Source organism: Felis catus, chromosome A2, assembly GCF_018350175.1.
Source record: "Felis catus isolate Fca126 chromosome A2, F.catus_Fca126_mat1.0, whole genome shotgun sequence".
Taxonomy (NCBI): domain Eukaryota; kingdom Metazoa; phylum Chordata; class Mammalia; order Carnivora; family Felidae; genus Felis; species Felis catus.
This window is the reverse complement of record NC_058369.1, coordinates 150,608,759-150,623,924: the sequence shown is the minus strand read 5'-3', so window position 1 is coordinate 150,623,924 and position 15,166 is coordinate 150,608,759. Positions and strand designations below refer to the sequence as shown.

Below are 15,166 nucleotides of genomic sequence, written 5' to 3'. Positions count from 1 at the left end.
CACTCATCATCAGGGAAATACAAATCAAAACCACAATGAGATACCACCTCACCCCTGTCAGAACAGCTAACTTTAACAACTCAGGCAACAACAGATGTTGGCGAGGATGCGGAGAAAGAGGATCTCTTTTGCATTGTTGGTGGGAATGCAAGCTGGTGCAGCCACTCTGGAAAACAGTATTGAGGTTCCTCAAAAAACTAAAAATAGAACTACCCTATGACTCAGCACTTACACTACTAGGCATTTATCCACGGGATACAGGTGTGCTGTTTCGAAGGGACACATGTACCCCCATGTTTATAGCAACACTATCAACAATAGCCAAAGTATGGAAAGAGCCCAAATGTCCATCAATGGATGAATGGATAAAGAAGATGTGGTGTATATATATATATATATACAATGGAGTATTACTCGGCAATCAAAAAGAATGAAATCTTGTCATTTGCAACTACGTGGATGGAACTGGAGGGTATTATGGTAAGTGAAATTAGAGAAAGACAAAAATCATATGCCTTCACTCATATGAGGACTTTAAGAGACAAAACAGATGAACATAAGGGAAGAGAAACAAAAATATAAAAACAGGGAGGGGGACAAAACAGAAGAGACTCAAAAATATGGAGAATAAACTGAGGGTTGCTGGAGAGGTTGTGGGAGGGGGGATGGTCTAAATGGGTAAGGGGCACTAAGGAATCTACTCCTGAAATCTTTGTTTCACTATATGCTGACTAATTTGGATGTAAATTTTAAAAAATAAAAAATAAAATAAAAAAATATTTAAAAAAAAGATATGAATAAATATTGACAAGATGTAAATTTTAATCCGGGTGCCTGGGTGGCTCAATCAATTTAGCCTCTGACTCCTGATTTCGGTTCAGGTCATATCTCACGGTTCATGGGTTTGAGCCCTGCGTTGGGCTCTGTGCTGATAGTGTGGAGCCTGCTTTGGATTCTCTTTCTCTATCCCTCTCTCTCTGCCTCTCCCCTGCTCACTTTCTCTCTCTCTCAAAATAAGTAAACTTCAAAAAAATTACAAAAAAGATGTAAATTTTACTTAGCTATATTCAGAATGAAAAATCTATCACAATTTTTAAATCTGATCTGCTGGGATTATTTTAATGATAATCATCCTGAGTGATGACAAAGAGCAGAATCCCTCAGCTCTTAAGTTGCTTCTGTCTTTTCTATCAAATAGAGTTTTCTTTTCTCTAGAAAGAGGAGACTAAATATTGGTAAGAGATGACAGAAGTCAAAAGGCTTCGAATGGGTTATTTCCAGTCCCAGACATATTACATCTCAAGTAAGGAAAAAATTTACACATAAGATCACAAAACCACTGACAACAATTTTTTTTTTAAGAATTCAAGGAAGGTACTCTCTGTTCTTGCTAAATGTCTAACTTGTCACTTAAGACCGCATCATAATTTAAGTATCAATTTCTTCAAAAAAACATGCCCTGAGATTTCTAGGCTGGATCTGATCCTCTTCTCCGAACAATCTGAGCAATTTGTGCAAATCATTATGACTTTATCTAACTCTTATTGTAATAAACTGTATATGAGTCTTACTAATATTTGATACTTACTCCTTAAGTGATGAGTAGCTAATGTAGTTGAAGAGAGGGAGAATTAAGTTTCAAGCACAGGAGATGGCATGAGGAAAGGCAAAAAGGTAAGACTGATTTTGAGGTTACAAGATTATCTTTGCTGAAGTCTAAAGTAAAAGGCAGAGAATGGCAAGGGGTAAAACTGGAGCGGTAGTCAGGAGCCAGTTCATTGCAGTTCTTGTACATCATGTTATAGAATCTGGTTTCTGCGCGGTAGCTAGTGGTTGTCAGAAAATCTTTTTCTTGGGGCGTCTGGGTGGCTCAGTCGGTTGAGCGTCCGACTTCGGCTCAGGTCATGACCTCACAGTTTGTGAGTTTGAGCCCCGCATCAGGCTCTGTGCTAACTGCTTGCTTAGAGCCGGGAGCCTGCTTCAGATTCTGTGTCTCCTTCTCTCTCTGCCCCTCCCCTGCTCACGCTTTGTCTCACTCTGTTTCTCAAAAATAAATCAATGTAAAAAAATAAAAAAAAAAAATCTTTTCCTTTTGAACTAACAACATTATCAAAAGAAAGAAAGCTAGTCAGGATGAGTAAGGGTTGGATGGGCTAGGTCCTAACTATTTGGCCTTTTGCCATCTCTCATTTATAGTCTCCTAAGTGGTGAGTTGCAATGTATGGTGTGCTAATTGCCAACATCAGAATTATCTGAAGTGCCTTATAAAAAATGTAGATTCAGGGGCTGACAACAAAGACCAGCTCAGAATCAGAAGCTGGGGTTTCCATAAGCTCCCCAGGTAATTCTCATGTACATTAAAATTTTAAAGCCAAACATTCTATAAGACAACTGGCCTATGATCTTCAAAAATGCCAGGGCTATGAATGAGAAAGAAAAGCTGAGGGGCTGTTCCAAATTGAAAGAGAATAAAGGTATGTGACCTTTAAATGCAATTTGTGATCCCGAATCAGGGAGAATTTTTGCTCTAAAGGATGTTACTGCTACATTTGGCAAAATTTAACTGTAGTATATAAAATAGTATTGCATCAAAATTGAATTTCTTGATTTTAATGTAAGACACCGTTCTTGTTCTTGGAAAATATGTATTGAAATTGTTTAGGAATAAACATGTCTACAAAAAATGGGTTGGGGAAATATAGTTAGGTATATATAGTTCTTCATACTATTCTTGAAATTATTTTGAAATTAAAAGTTAAAAAAAAATGGGCGCCTCGATGGTGTAGGCAGTTAAGTGTCTGACTTTGGCTCAGGTCATGATCTCACAGTTTGTGAGTTCAAGCCCTGCATTGGGCTCTGCACTGACAGTGCGGAGCCTGCTTGGGATTCTCTCTCCCTCTCTCGCTGCCCCTCACCGACTTGTGCTCTCTCTCTCTCTCAAAATAAATAGATACACTTTAAAAAAAATTAAAAAGAGAAAGCCTAGGGGCACCTGGGTGGCTCAGTTGGTTGGGCAACCGACTTCGACTCAGGTCATGATCTCACAGTCTGTGAGTTCGAGCCCTGCGTCGGGCTCTGTGCTGACAGCTCAGAGCCTGGAGCCTGCTTCGGATTCTGTGTCTCCCTCTCTCTCTGCTCCTCCCCTGTTCATGCTCTCTCTCTGTCTCAAAAAAAAAAAAAAAAAAAAAAGAAAAAAAAAATTTAAAACAATTAAAAAAAAAGAAAGCCAAAAAAAAAATTTAAGTCTTAGTACTGTGCCAACTTCAACCACTATTAGGAAACTGGTATTTCTGAAAGGCTTTACGTACTAGTTTTACATCATCTGATTGGTGTTTTTGATAGATCACTTTTATGGTAGTAAGAAAGACGGAATTAGGATGACAATATTGGTGGCAAGAAAGCCAATTAGAAATCTCCTTGTAAACAGGTGATGAGTGAAAAGAATGATGACATAATAGGAGATACAGAGATTATGAGGTAAAATCAGTTGGATTCAGTGGCTGGATCTGAGGGATGGAAATGAAAGGAAAAAAAAGACCGTCATGTTTCTAGGTTAAAACGGGTGGTTCTGTATCTAATACTGTGACCAAGGTTACAGAGAATACAGGAGGAACAGCATTTAGTGTGGAATTAGATGAATTTGAATTTGGATATGTGGGACATCTCTGTGGAGATGTTTAGGAGAGAGTTAAATACAAGAGTTTAAAGCTCTGACAAGAGGTCAAATGTATATAGAGATATGTCCATCTGTATACGCACACAAATATATATATATAGCAAGTACAATGACATGACACACTTAAGATCGAGAGTTCATGAAAGGCTAAATCTAAGATGATTTAATTTAACAGGAATAAATTTAAGACCCAATAAATAAATAAATTTGGTTCAATAAACATTGAATCAAAATGCCAACTGAAGAAGTAGAAAATGGAGGAGACAACACTGAGCAGCAGCAAACTTTATACGTTTGAGTGTATATAAATGCAATTTATCAATGTTTTAGGATAGTTTCCAAAAGAACAGATGCAACCTTAGACTGCATTAATGGGAATCTAGGGTGTAGAAAGAAGCAAATGAAAGTGATGATTTGTTGTATACTCATTAACTGGCGTCTACAGTGCTGTGTTCAGTTTCAGTCAAGCTTGAACAGTGACAGAGTGACAGGAAAGAAAAACATCATGTGGTAAAGGACTTGAATCATGCTGTATTATGGATGGCTGAAAGAAATGGAAGGAAAGTTTCAAGGAAATAAATGATTGCTTAAAAAAATACTTAACATCTACTATGGGGAAGAGACATTGCATTTTTCAAGGAGAATCAGGGAAAATCAGAAATACCTTTAAGGTTACTTCACTTTTCGTTTTGTGTAATTAAAGAGGTGGATGAAATTTATAGGGACACATGTTTTTAGCTTAACAGAAAAAGGATGTTTTCAATGCTATAGCTCTCAAGCAACAGAATGAACTGTACAATTGGGTAAACTACTTGTCACCAAGTGTCCTCACTCAAAGGTTGGATGAGGCTGGATACGTAATGAATAGGTAAGACTAGAGGACTCTCAAGTTTTCTGTCTTTAGGATTCAGTGTGATGGGAATGAAGAGATTAGATAATGAGATGAATATTCTTTTTGTTTTTTGAACAGATAAAATTACAAGGAATCAAATTGACATGTAATGAATTTCTACTGGCTTCCCTTACAAATTTCTTGGGCTTGAGAGAAAAATAAAAATTTGAGGTCATAATTTCTGGGAAGGCGAATTGCTTCTTGGCTATCCATTTTGAAGACAAGCTAGTTACTTACATGTAGATTTTGATCAGACACACATGGTTAAAAAGCTCACATGTAGATTCATTACTGCCTCTATTCCTATTTTACTCACCGAAACCTTGATTAGGGAATGGTCTTCTGAAATAATCAAATATACTGTCATCTGATACATCAGGGTTTGTAGCTAGAAAAGATGATAAAAGATCATTTGTAGCATGAAAATAATTTGAGTCTTTTACACTTCATATTTTTTATCTTTTTCTAAACAAAAAGGCTAGAAGATAATGTAAATAGCTTAGCTCAATTAGCACAGTTCTCAAATATTATGAATTTTTGTTACATTTTTGCTTTTTATTGTTAAAGGATAAAAAAATGTCCATACTCTTTAGGTCAGCAATTCCTTTCTAGGAATCTAGTATAAATAAATAAGAATATACACAAATATGGAGTTTTAAGGTCTTTGTTATTGTTTGTAATAGAAAAAAATGTAAGCAAAAATGTTTAACAAATACAATGGAATACTTTGCCACCACTTAGTAACATGTAAAGAAGTTTATAATATACTTCAATTTTAAATGAAAATGTAGATTGCAAAACAACATGAACATTCTGTGATTAATAGTATGTGCACAGATGTAGAAAAAGATCTAAAGTAAGTATTCTAAAGTGTGCTTTTCAGTTCTAATTTTTGGTATTAAATTTTCAACAGAGGAATTCATTATATATAAAAAGTGATTTGCTTGGGGGGCGTCTGGGTGGTGCAGTTGGTTGGACATCCGACTTCAGCTCAGGTCATGATCTCATTGTTCGTGAGTTCGAGCCCCGCGTTTGGCTCTGTGCTGACAGCTCAGAGCCTGGCGCCTCCTTCGGATTCTGTGTCTCCCCTCTGTGTGCCCCTCTCCCCCATTCACACTCTGTCTCTCTCTCTTTCTCTCTCTCTCAAAAACAAAGATTAGAAAAAAGTAAAAAAAAAAGTGATTTGCTTGGATGATCACTATGAGAAAGAGTAGTTAATTTAAAGTTCAAATCAATTAACCACATTAGTTATAATAGAATTTTCCCCTTTCCTTGGTGTGGTTCTTATTTCCATTTCTATTTCTAGTTAGCTTGCTAGATCATAAACTAAATGGATATATATACACATGTATGTATGTGTGTGTGTATGTGTATATATATATATATATACACACACACATATATATATATTTTTTAATTAGGTCATCTCAAATAGAGTCAAATTCATATCCAACTTAGCAGATTCTAGCAACAGCAAATGGTCCATAATTTTATTTCCCTCCTGGGATCATCCTCTATTAAATTATGAAATGAGAGGAACAAGATGGTTTTTAAAACAAAATCCCTATATTCTGTTTGGGGAAAAATCTCTCATATCAGAGAGATCCCTCAAGTACATGGCCCACTCACTCCAACCTTCTGTTCTTTGCGCTTTCTTGGAGCCCTGTCTAGACTACTGGCATTACACCTGTAACACTGCACTTCGTTTATTTACTTGTTTTTCTCCCCCTATTAAAGATGAGCTCCTGGGGGTAAGAAATGGTAATAGTATACTACTTAATGTCCCTAGCACCAAGCACAGTGATAACCTCAAAGCTGTGGCACGAAAGTGTTGAATAAATGCATTAATTGGCTAGAGAGAGTACAAGCAGAACATTACCTTTCACATCAGAATTTGATTGTTTGTGTCTTTGCACTAAATGTCCTTTATCACAAACCTAATGGAACACAGAACCAGAAGGAAAACAATATGTTATAAACATGAAAAGGAAGTATATTTCCTGTATCATCTTTGGTATAGTAGTTTTCAACATTTCTCATTTTATCCTCATAGGTTTAGAATGGGCAAAAATACCTCTTAAAACAGAGCCTTCTAATGCCTTTCATAACACTACTTTTCTCCTGCAACAATGAGTAGAAGAAAATATTGATACGGTTATTTTGGCACTAAAGAGAGTTAAAAATCTTTTTCACTTCATAAGAATTTATTTACAATGAGAGACAAAAAATGAATGGTTATAATCTCACTTATTTAAATAAAAATAAAGATGTAGGAAGATAATATGAAATGAGTGAAAATATACAAAATTGTATGAAAAAATGTATAATTGATTACAAAACTGTGCTTATATAAAAAAGACGAAAAATATTTTGTAGAAGTCCATAGTAAGGAAGAGCATACACATATTGTTTTCTACCTTGAAAAAGGAGTTGCCAGTAATGACCAGGTACACTAAATGAGACACAGAACACTACAGAATTGTAACAGCTAATCTTGAATAGTCTACAAATCATGTAACCATAAGTTTCCAAACTTTTGTTTCTGCATCTGTGGTATGTGGATATTATAAAGAGCTTTCTGAACGGGCATTAGAAAGGGGAAAAAAAACCTGAGGACATCAATATTTTTTTGCCAGCGTGTTATCCATATCAACTCATGATGAAAAGTGGACTATGGAGTAGTTAAAAACTAAAATCCCCCTTTTTTGTAGATAAAATTGGAAGCAAAAAAAATTTATAGAATCATAAAAATGAGAGGCAAGTATAAAAATAAAAACTTGATTACTGAAGGCAGAGAGAAAGGAAATATTCTAGAAAAAATTACACAAAGTTAAAAGCAATACTATATAATCAGAATTTGGAGAGACAAGATGTGAAATTAGGCTAGAGAAATTCACTTGTGGTAAGACTTGATTCGATGAACTCCATGTTATTTTTAGCCCTCTTCCCTTCGTTGAAATGATGCTATAAGCCATTATAAACTATTCCATTCATCCTATAGAAAATCACCAGGCCAGTGTCCTTCCTTATGAACATGATCTCCCAATTCTAACCACAGTAATCTATAATTGTTTGTTTTTGCTTAAGTCTTCTGAATCAATTATTGAGAATGTCCAGGTACGAAATATAGTTACCTAAAATACTTTAAAAATAACTTACAAATATTGTTTTCAGGATGTATGGATATCTTACAAACAATTAAGAAATAATTCAGAGCATGAATTTAGGTTGTCCTTAGGCATTAAACTCAGTTAAGATGACACTGTTCACTCTTTTTGCCAAAGACTGTTAAAATAAATTTCAAGATCAATGGCTAAGAACTCCTATTAGTTTATAAGAGCACTTATGTATGCAGCTTTTCAAATAACCAAATGATGATTGTTTTCCATCTGGAAAATCCAACATTAAATACAGATTAGGATTTCATAACAATTTTGAAGCTCTAATCAACCAAGGGGAAAATACATAAATATTTTAATGTAAAGGAATTTACTATATTTTGCCTGAAATATAGCTTGGGTAGAGGAGAAAAGCCACTATGTGGAGATGTTTATGAAGAGTAAATATGTGTCTGACAAAATCTAGATACAAAACAATAAAAAAAACAATCTCCCAAACAAAATCTACCTCAGTTATTGGGTTCTGCAAATGACTTAACACATTGAGATCAATTAGAGAGTTTACCAAAAACGAAGCTCTAATCAACCAAGGGGAAAATACATAAATATTTTAATGTAAAGGAATTTACTATATTTTGCCTGAAATATAGCTTGGGTAGAGGAGAAAAGCCACTATGTGGAGATGTTTATGAAGAGTAAATATGTGTCTGACAAAATCTACATACAAAACAATAAAAAAACAATCTCCCAAACAAAATCTACTTTGGTTATTGGGTTCTGCAAATGACTTAACACATTGAGATCAATTAGAGAGTTTACCAAAAACTTTTTTATAATCTTGGCCCTCTCCCAAGCATACTCACATTGCTTAGATTGCACAATTTACAAACAAGAAATCAGATACCAATATAAAAATATGCGATATTACATAACAATGTGCTTTAAAGACTAGAATTAAAAATTTATGAGGAATACACACAAATGAGTGCGTGCATCTTGATAAAATCTGAATAATTGCTGTGGACTAGATCAACATCAGTTTTATGGTGTCGATATAGTATCATGATACATGCAAGATGTTAACAATGGAGAAGTCAAGGATGCAGCAGAGCTCCTACACATATTTCAAATAAAAAGTTCTTAAAAACTGTCTGTTTTTGTCTGATTCTCCCCAAAGGCAAAATTTCTGACCTGTCTCTGGAGCTGGGGGTGGGGACAATGGCACTCTTCTCTCAGTGACACCCACTTTAGGAGTTGAGCTGTACGTGGAAAGAGGGCAGCAGTCTCAGGTCTTCTCTATTTGCCTCCAGTGTGATATCACCATTTCACAAGCTAAGGTAAGGGTGATTAGGGCCACAATATTCTGGGTAATGTGGCACCCCAGGCAGAATCTCTGTCTCCTGAATGGAGCGTGGGGAGAAGAAGGGAGCCCCCACCTCTTGGCTGCACTCACTCCAAACTTAGCCCCAGCAACAGGTAGCTGGAGGCGGGATAAGAACTGATGCCCCACCCCTTTTGGGAAGACAGCCCTCTGGCTGGCACGAGTGGAGAGAGGGGGTTCTGTGTTCTTGGCTGTGCTGGTCTGGGGTGGAGATTCAGTCTCACTGAACTGGGAGGGGGAGGAAGGAATCTTGCTTCAAATGCCACAAGCTCTTACTGTTTTCTTTTTACCAAATTTTAGGCAATTTTCACAAATGTTTTTCATTTGCTATCTGCCCTTAGGGCAATGGTTGTGTCGTTTGTTTTTAGTATCACCAATTTTTGTTAGGTGAATGAATTTGCAGAGCTTCTCATGCTGTTATGGTAGAAGTCAATCTCTCAGCACCATCTATGCTTACACTCTTGTATTGCCATTTAATTTTTCTTAATTTATCTCTTCTAGTTATCCTAGATGTATCTTTGTAAGATACCTCAAATACTTTTCAGAGTAAAGTAAGTAAAAGTGAAATTTATAGCACCTATTAATAAAATCCACTTCTCATCTGTCAAGGTTCTCTTATATTTTTATAAACAGCAAATAACATAAGCAAAGTTTTAATCACTAACATTTCCCAGGGCAAAAATTTGGGGGTAGAAAGTGTAACAGGAAACAACTTGCCATTCTCTTGCAACCATTTTTCAAAAACTGTTAAAAACCAGGTCAGTGAATACCTCTGGTTCTTCTCTGGTGTTTTGATTACTTGCTATGGTAGAATTTCTTTCCTTCTTTGTTTTCAAGTGTTTTTTCTTGTTTTTTAGCTAAGTAAAAGAATCATACTTGAAATCAATATTTAATCAACACACCAAAGACAGTATATATGTGGACATAAAGCTATCTTGAGACTTCCACTTCTAGGAAGATAAAGTACTTCTTCTATCCCTCCCACTAAGTACAACTGAAAATCCTGGGTATTCTACACAAAATAAGCATAAGAGGCCCTAGAAAGCAGAAAGAAGAAGGTAGTCTGGTGAGGGACTTCAGGAGCAGAGGACAGAAGAATAGTGAGTAATTCCTGTGTTTTGTTTTTACTTACATATCCCAGCTTTAGAGCCAGAGAAGCCATCAACCCAGAAGTGCCAATGAGTGAAGAAATAATGGATGAAAATTTGATGAAACTTCCCAAATGTAATGAAAGATATGATGTAAATATCCAAGAAGCTCAATGAGCTCCAAGTAAGATGAACTCAAAAACCCGCAATGAAACATATTGTAATTAATCTAAGAGAAAGAGAGAATCTTGAAAGTAGCAAGAGAAAAGCAAATTGTTACGTGGAAGAATCCTCAATAAGATTATTAGCAGATTTCTCATCAGAAACTGGAGGCCAGAAGACCATAAACCAATACATTCAAAGTGCTTTTAAAAAGTGGCATTATTGTCCTTCAAAAGTTAGGAAGAAATTAAGACATTCCCAGATAAACAAAAGCTGAAAGAGTTCATGACCACTAGATACATCCTGTAAGAAATGCTCAAGAGAGTCCTACAAGGTGAAAAGACACTGGAAAGTAACTTGAATCTGTAGGGAGAAATAAAGATCTGAACACAGGCAATTATAAAAGCTAGCATATCACTGTAGCAATGGTTTTAAAGAGCACTTTTTGTTTTCCAATACATTTAAAGAAAAACAAAGCAGTTAATAATATAGTTTCATCCTGTTGTGATCAGAGAAGATACTCTGTAAGACAGCTAGCTTTTAAAATCTTACTTATTAAGACTTACTTATTACGACTCACTGTTAACAATTATATAGCAACAAATTAGATAATATAGATAAAATGGACAAATTCCTAGAAACACAAAACCTACCAAGACTATATCACAAAGAAATAGAAAATATGAACAGACCTATAACTGATAATGAATCAGCAATAAAAAAATCTCCCAACCACAAACTATAGATGTGATGGCTTCACAGGAGAATTCTACCAAACATTTAAAGAACTAACATCAGTACTTCTCAAACCTTTCTAAAAAACTCAAGAGTAGGGAACACTTCCTAACTCATTCTATGAGGCCAGCATTATCCTGATACCCAAAGCCAGACAGACACTACAAGAACAAAAAAATTTATAGATCAGCATGTCTTATGAACATTAATGCAAAAAATCCTCAACAAAATACTAGCAAATAAAAATCAGCAGCATATTAAAAGGATTGTACACAATGACCAAATAGGATTTATTCCTGGGATGTAAGGATGGTTCAACATAACCAATTGATCAGAATGTAAGGATGGTCCAAACGTAAGAAACTAATGAACGTAAAACACCACATCAACATAATAAAGGAAAAGACCTCACACGAACATCTCAATTGATGCAGAAAAGGCATCTGACAAAATTCAACACCTTTTCATGATTAAAAAACCCAACAGACAAGGCATAGAAGGAAACCACCTCAACACAATAAAAAAAACTATAGCTGACATGTTTGATGGTGAAATGCTGAAAGCATTTCCTTTAAGATCAGGAACAAGTAAGGATGTCTGTTTTCATCACTTCTATTCAACACAATACTGGAAATTATAGCCAGAGCAACTAAGCACAAAAATGAAATAGAAGGTATCCAAATGGGAAAGAAGTAAAATGATCTCTGTAGATGATATGATCTTATAGTTTAAAAACTCTAAAGAGTCCACAAAAAACCTGTTTGAACTAATAAATTAAGTCAGCAATACAGCAAGATACAAAGTTACCACACAAAAATCAACTGCATTTTTATACACAATTAGAGAACAACTTGAAAAGGAAATTACAAAAGCAATTCCATGTACAATAGCATCAAAAAGAATAAAATACTTAGGAATTAACCAAGGTGAAAGAAAACTTCATCTTCTTGTACAAAAAAACTACAGTGACTACAAAACATTGTTGAAAGGAATTAAAGAAGACATAAGTACATGAAAGCATATCTCTTATTCATGAAATGTAAGTCCTAATATTATTAAAATATCAATATTACCCAAAGCAATCTATGGATTCAATGCAATCCCTATCAAAATCCCAATGACTTTTTTTTTTGCAGAAATAGAAAAATCCATCCCAATATTCAAAGGATCCCAAATAGCCAAAATAATCTGGGGGGGGGGGGGGTAGCGGTGGGGAAGGAACAAAATTGGAGGGTTCATACTTTGATTTCAAAATTTACTACAAAGCTACAGTAATCAAAACAGTGTGGCATTGGCATAAAGATAGCCATATAGACCAAAGAAAAAGAATACAGAGCCAATAAAGAAATCCTTGCATACAGTCAAATGATTTTTGACAGGGGTGTCAAGACCATTCAATGGGTGAAGGACAGTCTTTTTAACACATGGTGCTCAGAAAATTGTATCTCCACTTGCAAAAGAATGGGGCCTTTACCTTATACCAAACACAAAAATTAACTCAAAATAGATCAAGGACCTAAATGTAAGACCCAAAAGGATAACACTCTTAGAAGAAAACAGGACAAAACTTCACAACACTGGATTTGGCAATGACTTATTGGATATGATACTAAAGGCTAAAAGCCAATAAGGGCAGTACTGAGGTCTTCAGCCCAACAGCTTTTGAAGAACAGCTTTTGAATTTTGTCAACAATCATGTAAGTGAGCTTAAAAGTGGATCTTTTCTCAGTCAAGTCTTCAGATGAGACCACCTGACCATCACCTTCATTGCAGCCTTTTGAGAGACCTCAGACAGAAGCACATAGTGAAGCCACTCCTGAGTCCCTGTCTCATGGAAATGGCATGAAAATAAGTATCTGTTGTTTTGGGCAACTGCTTGGGGAAATTTGTTGCTCAGCAATAGAAAACTAATACAACATCCATCTTACTCCATTTCAGCTGCTATAACAAAATACCACAGACTGTGTGGCTAAAAAGAACAGGAATTTATTCCTCCTAGTTCTTCAGGCTGGAAGGTAGAGGTCAATGTGCCAGTATGGTCAGGTGAGCACTCTCTTTTGAGCTGCCAACTTCTCGTTTGTATCCTCATATGGTAGAAGGGGCTAGGCATCTCTCTGGAGCTCTTTAATAAGGCACTAATCCAGAGGGCTCTGCCCCATCACCTAATCACTTCCCAAAGGGCCCACCTTCCAGTACCATCATATTGGGCATTATAATTTCAACATATGAGTTTGGGGAAGATAGAATTATTCAGACATAGCATTCTGTCCCTGAGCCCTCCAAATTCAGGTCCTTCTCACATGCAAAATACATTCATTCCATCCCATTCCATTCCAACAAGTTAAAGGTTTCCAAAATACAGTGATGGGACAGACATAGGACAGACATTCCCAAAGGGAGAAACAGAAAAGGATGGAGTGCTGGGTTGCCAGTAAGGACATAGAAAAATCTAGCAAGGCAAATTCAACAAGATCTTAAAGCTCAAGAATAATCCTCTCTAGTTCAATGGACTGCCTTCTGGACCTACTGGAGTGGCAACATCACCCGTACGGCTTGGCAGGGTGCTGCTAATGCCTGGCTCTCTGCTAGGGCACTGCCCACAATGTAGGTCATGGCTCGAGGCAGCTTGCCTTCATGGCCTCTGTTAGAGGCTGTTTATCCTGTTGAAATCCAGGTGGTAGTGGCCCTGATGATCTCTTAGTTACCTCTGAGGCCATTTTTCCCCCTTGTCTTGAAGAAGAGTGCATGTTCACAAATAGATGTATGGTACCGTACTGTAAAATTCAAGCAGTCTGATAGCCTTCCTTCATTCTGTCCTGTCTCCAACCCCTTCAGTTCAAGCTGGCAGTCTTCCTAATGGGGTGGTTGATTAGTTCTGTGGTTCATACCCACACTAATCTCCTTATCATACAGTTGATCCCCCACACTCTTACTCTTCTTTTCTGAACACACGTTCCTATTGTTTTGTAACATGGGTAGGCTGAGAATTTTTTAAATCTTCACCTTCTGGTTCCTTTTCGCTTAACAATTCCTTCTTCATTTCTCTCTCCTTGTTTTTTACTATAAGCAGTCAGGAGGAATCAAGCTGCTCTTCAACACTTTATAAAGAAACTTTTTCAGCTAAATTTCCAATTTTATCACTCACAAGTTCTACCTTCCATGAAACGCTATAGAACACAAACTCAATACAGCCAAATCCTTTACCATTTTATAGTAAGCATTAAATTTTCTCTATTGGTCAGTAACATGTTCGTTTCTGTCTGAGATCTCATGAAAATCACCCTTAATATTCAGATTCCTACCAACGTCCTATACACAATTAGTTGTGTGTCTTTAAGATGGAAACTTGCTCTACAGCTCCCCTTGCTCTACAGCTCCCCTTTTTTCTTTCTGAGTCCTTACCAGAATCATCTTGAGAAGTCCCTTCATGGCAATATCAGCATTTTCTAACATGCACTTCAAAACTCTGCCAGACTCTACCAGTTATCCAGTTCCAAAGCCACTTCCACAGTTTTAGGTATTAGTTACAATAGCACCCCACACTCGGTACTAAGAGAGTAGTGTCTTAGTTTGTCTTAGTCACTTCCTAACACCATCACATTGATGGTTAGGGTTTCAACATGTGTAGTATTTGGTGGGGACATAAGCAGTCCATAACACCACCTGAACTTCCTTCTCCTCCTCCCACTCTATATTCCTCCTTAGGCACTTATCATATACTGGCACATCATATATTTTACTTATCATTTTTTATTCCCACCCACTAGAATATAAGCTATGAAAGAGAAAGATTTTTGTCTCATTTTTAGTTCACTGCTCTATCCCCAGCACACAGTTGAAGCTCAATATATAGTTGTTAAATAAATGAATAAATGAACACTGGATTTGCAGGCATGTGATGTATGTTATGGTACCAACTCTCATTAGCAAGTGGTTAATTTGTATTAACAAGTTGTTAACAAGTGGCTTTTGAGAAGTAATCTCTCTGGATCTTTAAAGTAAGAGTGTTAAAAATCCTAAGGTTAGAAAATTCTATGATTTAAAGATATGTTACATAATCAGAAAATAACAATTACTGTTACACAATAATTACACAGCTGCAAGCATTTTTTT

At 36.2% G+C, this 15,166-nt stretch overlaps 2 protein-coding genes across 25 annotated transcripts in view; one reads left to right on the top strand and one right to left on the bottom strand.

The window, feature by feature from the left end:
• LOC123384041 overlaps nt 1-14,937 on the top strand; it is a 59,022-nt gene extending 44,085 nt beyond the window's left edge. For 8 of the 12 annotated variants that reach the window (XM_045052788.1, XM_045052786.1, XM_045052789.1 and 5 more), the window contains one exon: nt 8,865-10,203. The gene's annotated coding sequence lies outside the window, so the exon portion shown is untranslated. The other 4 variants (XR_006594601.1, XR_006594598.1, XR_006594596.1 and 1 more) reach the window with 2 other exon arrangements.
• The window catches only part of AGBL3 (AGBL carboxypeptidase 3), a 72,886-nt gene that overhangs the window by 24,191 nt on the left and 33,529 nt on the right, over nt 1-15,166 (bottom strand). For 11 of the 13 annotated variants that reach the window (XM_019825843.3, XM_019825836.3, XM_045052779.1 and 8 more), the window contains 3 exons: nt 9,839-9,925; nt 6,448-6,505; nt 4,885-4,956 (listed from right to left, as the gene is read on the bottom strand). In XM_019825843.3, coding sequence (XP_019681402.2) covers nt 4,885-4,956; nt 6,448-6,505; nt 9,839-9,925 — 217 coding nt within the window. The remainder of the gene's footprint in view (nt 1-4,884; nt 4,957-6,447; nt 6,506-9,838; nt 9,926-15,166) is intronic. The other 2 variants (XM_019825840.3, XM_019825839.3) reach the window with 1 other exon arrangement.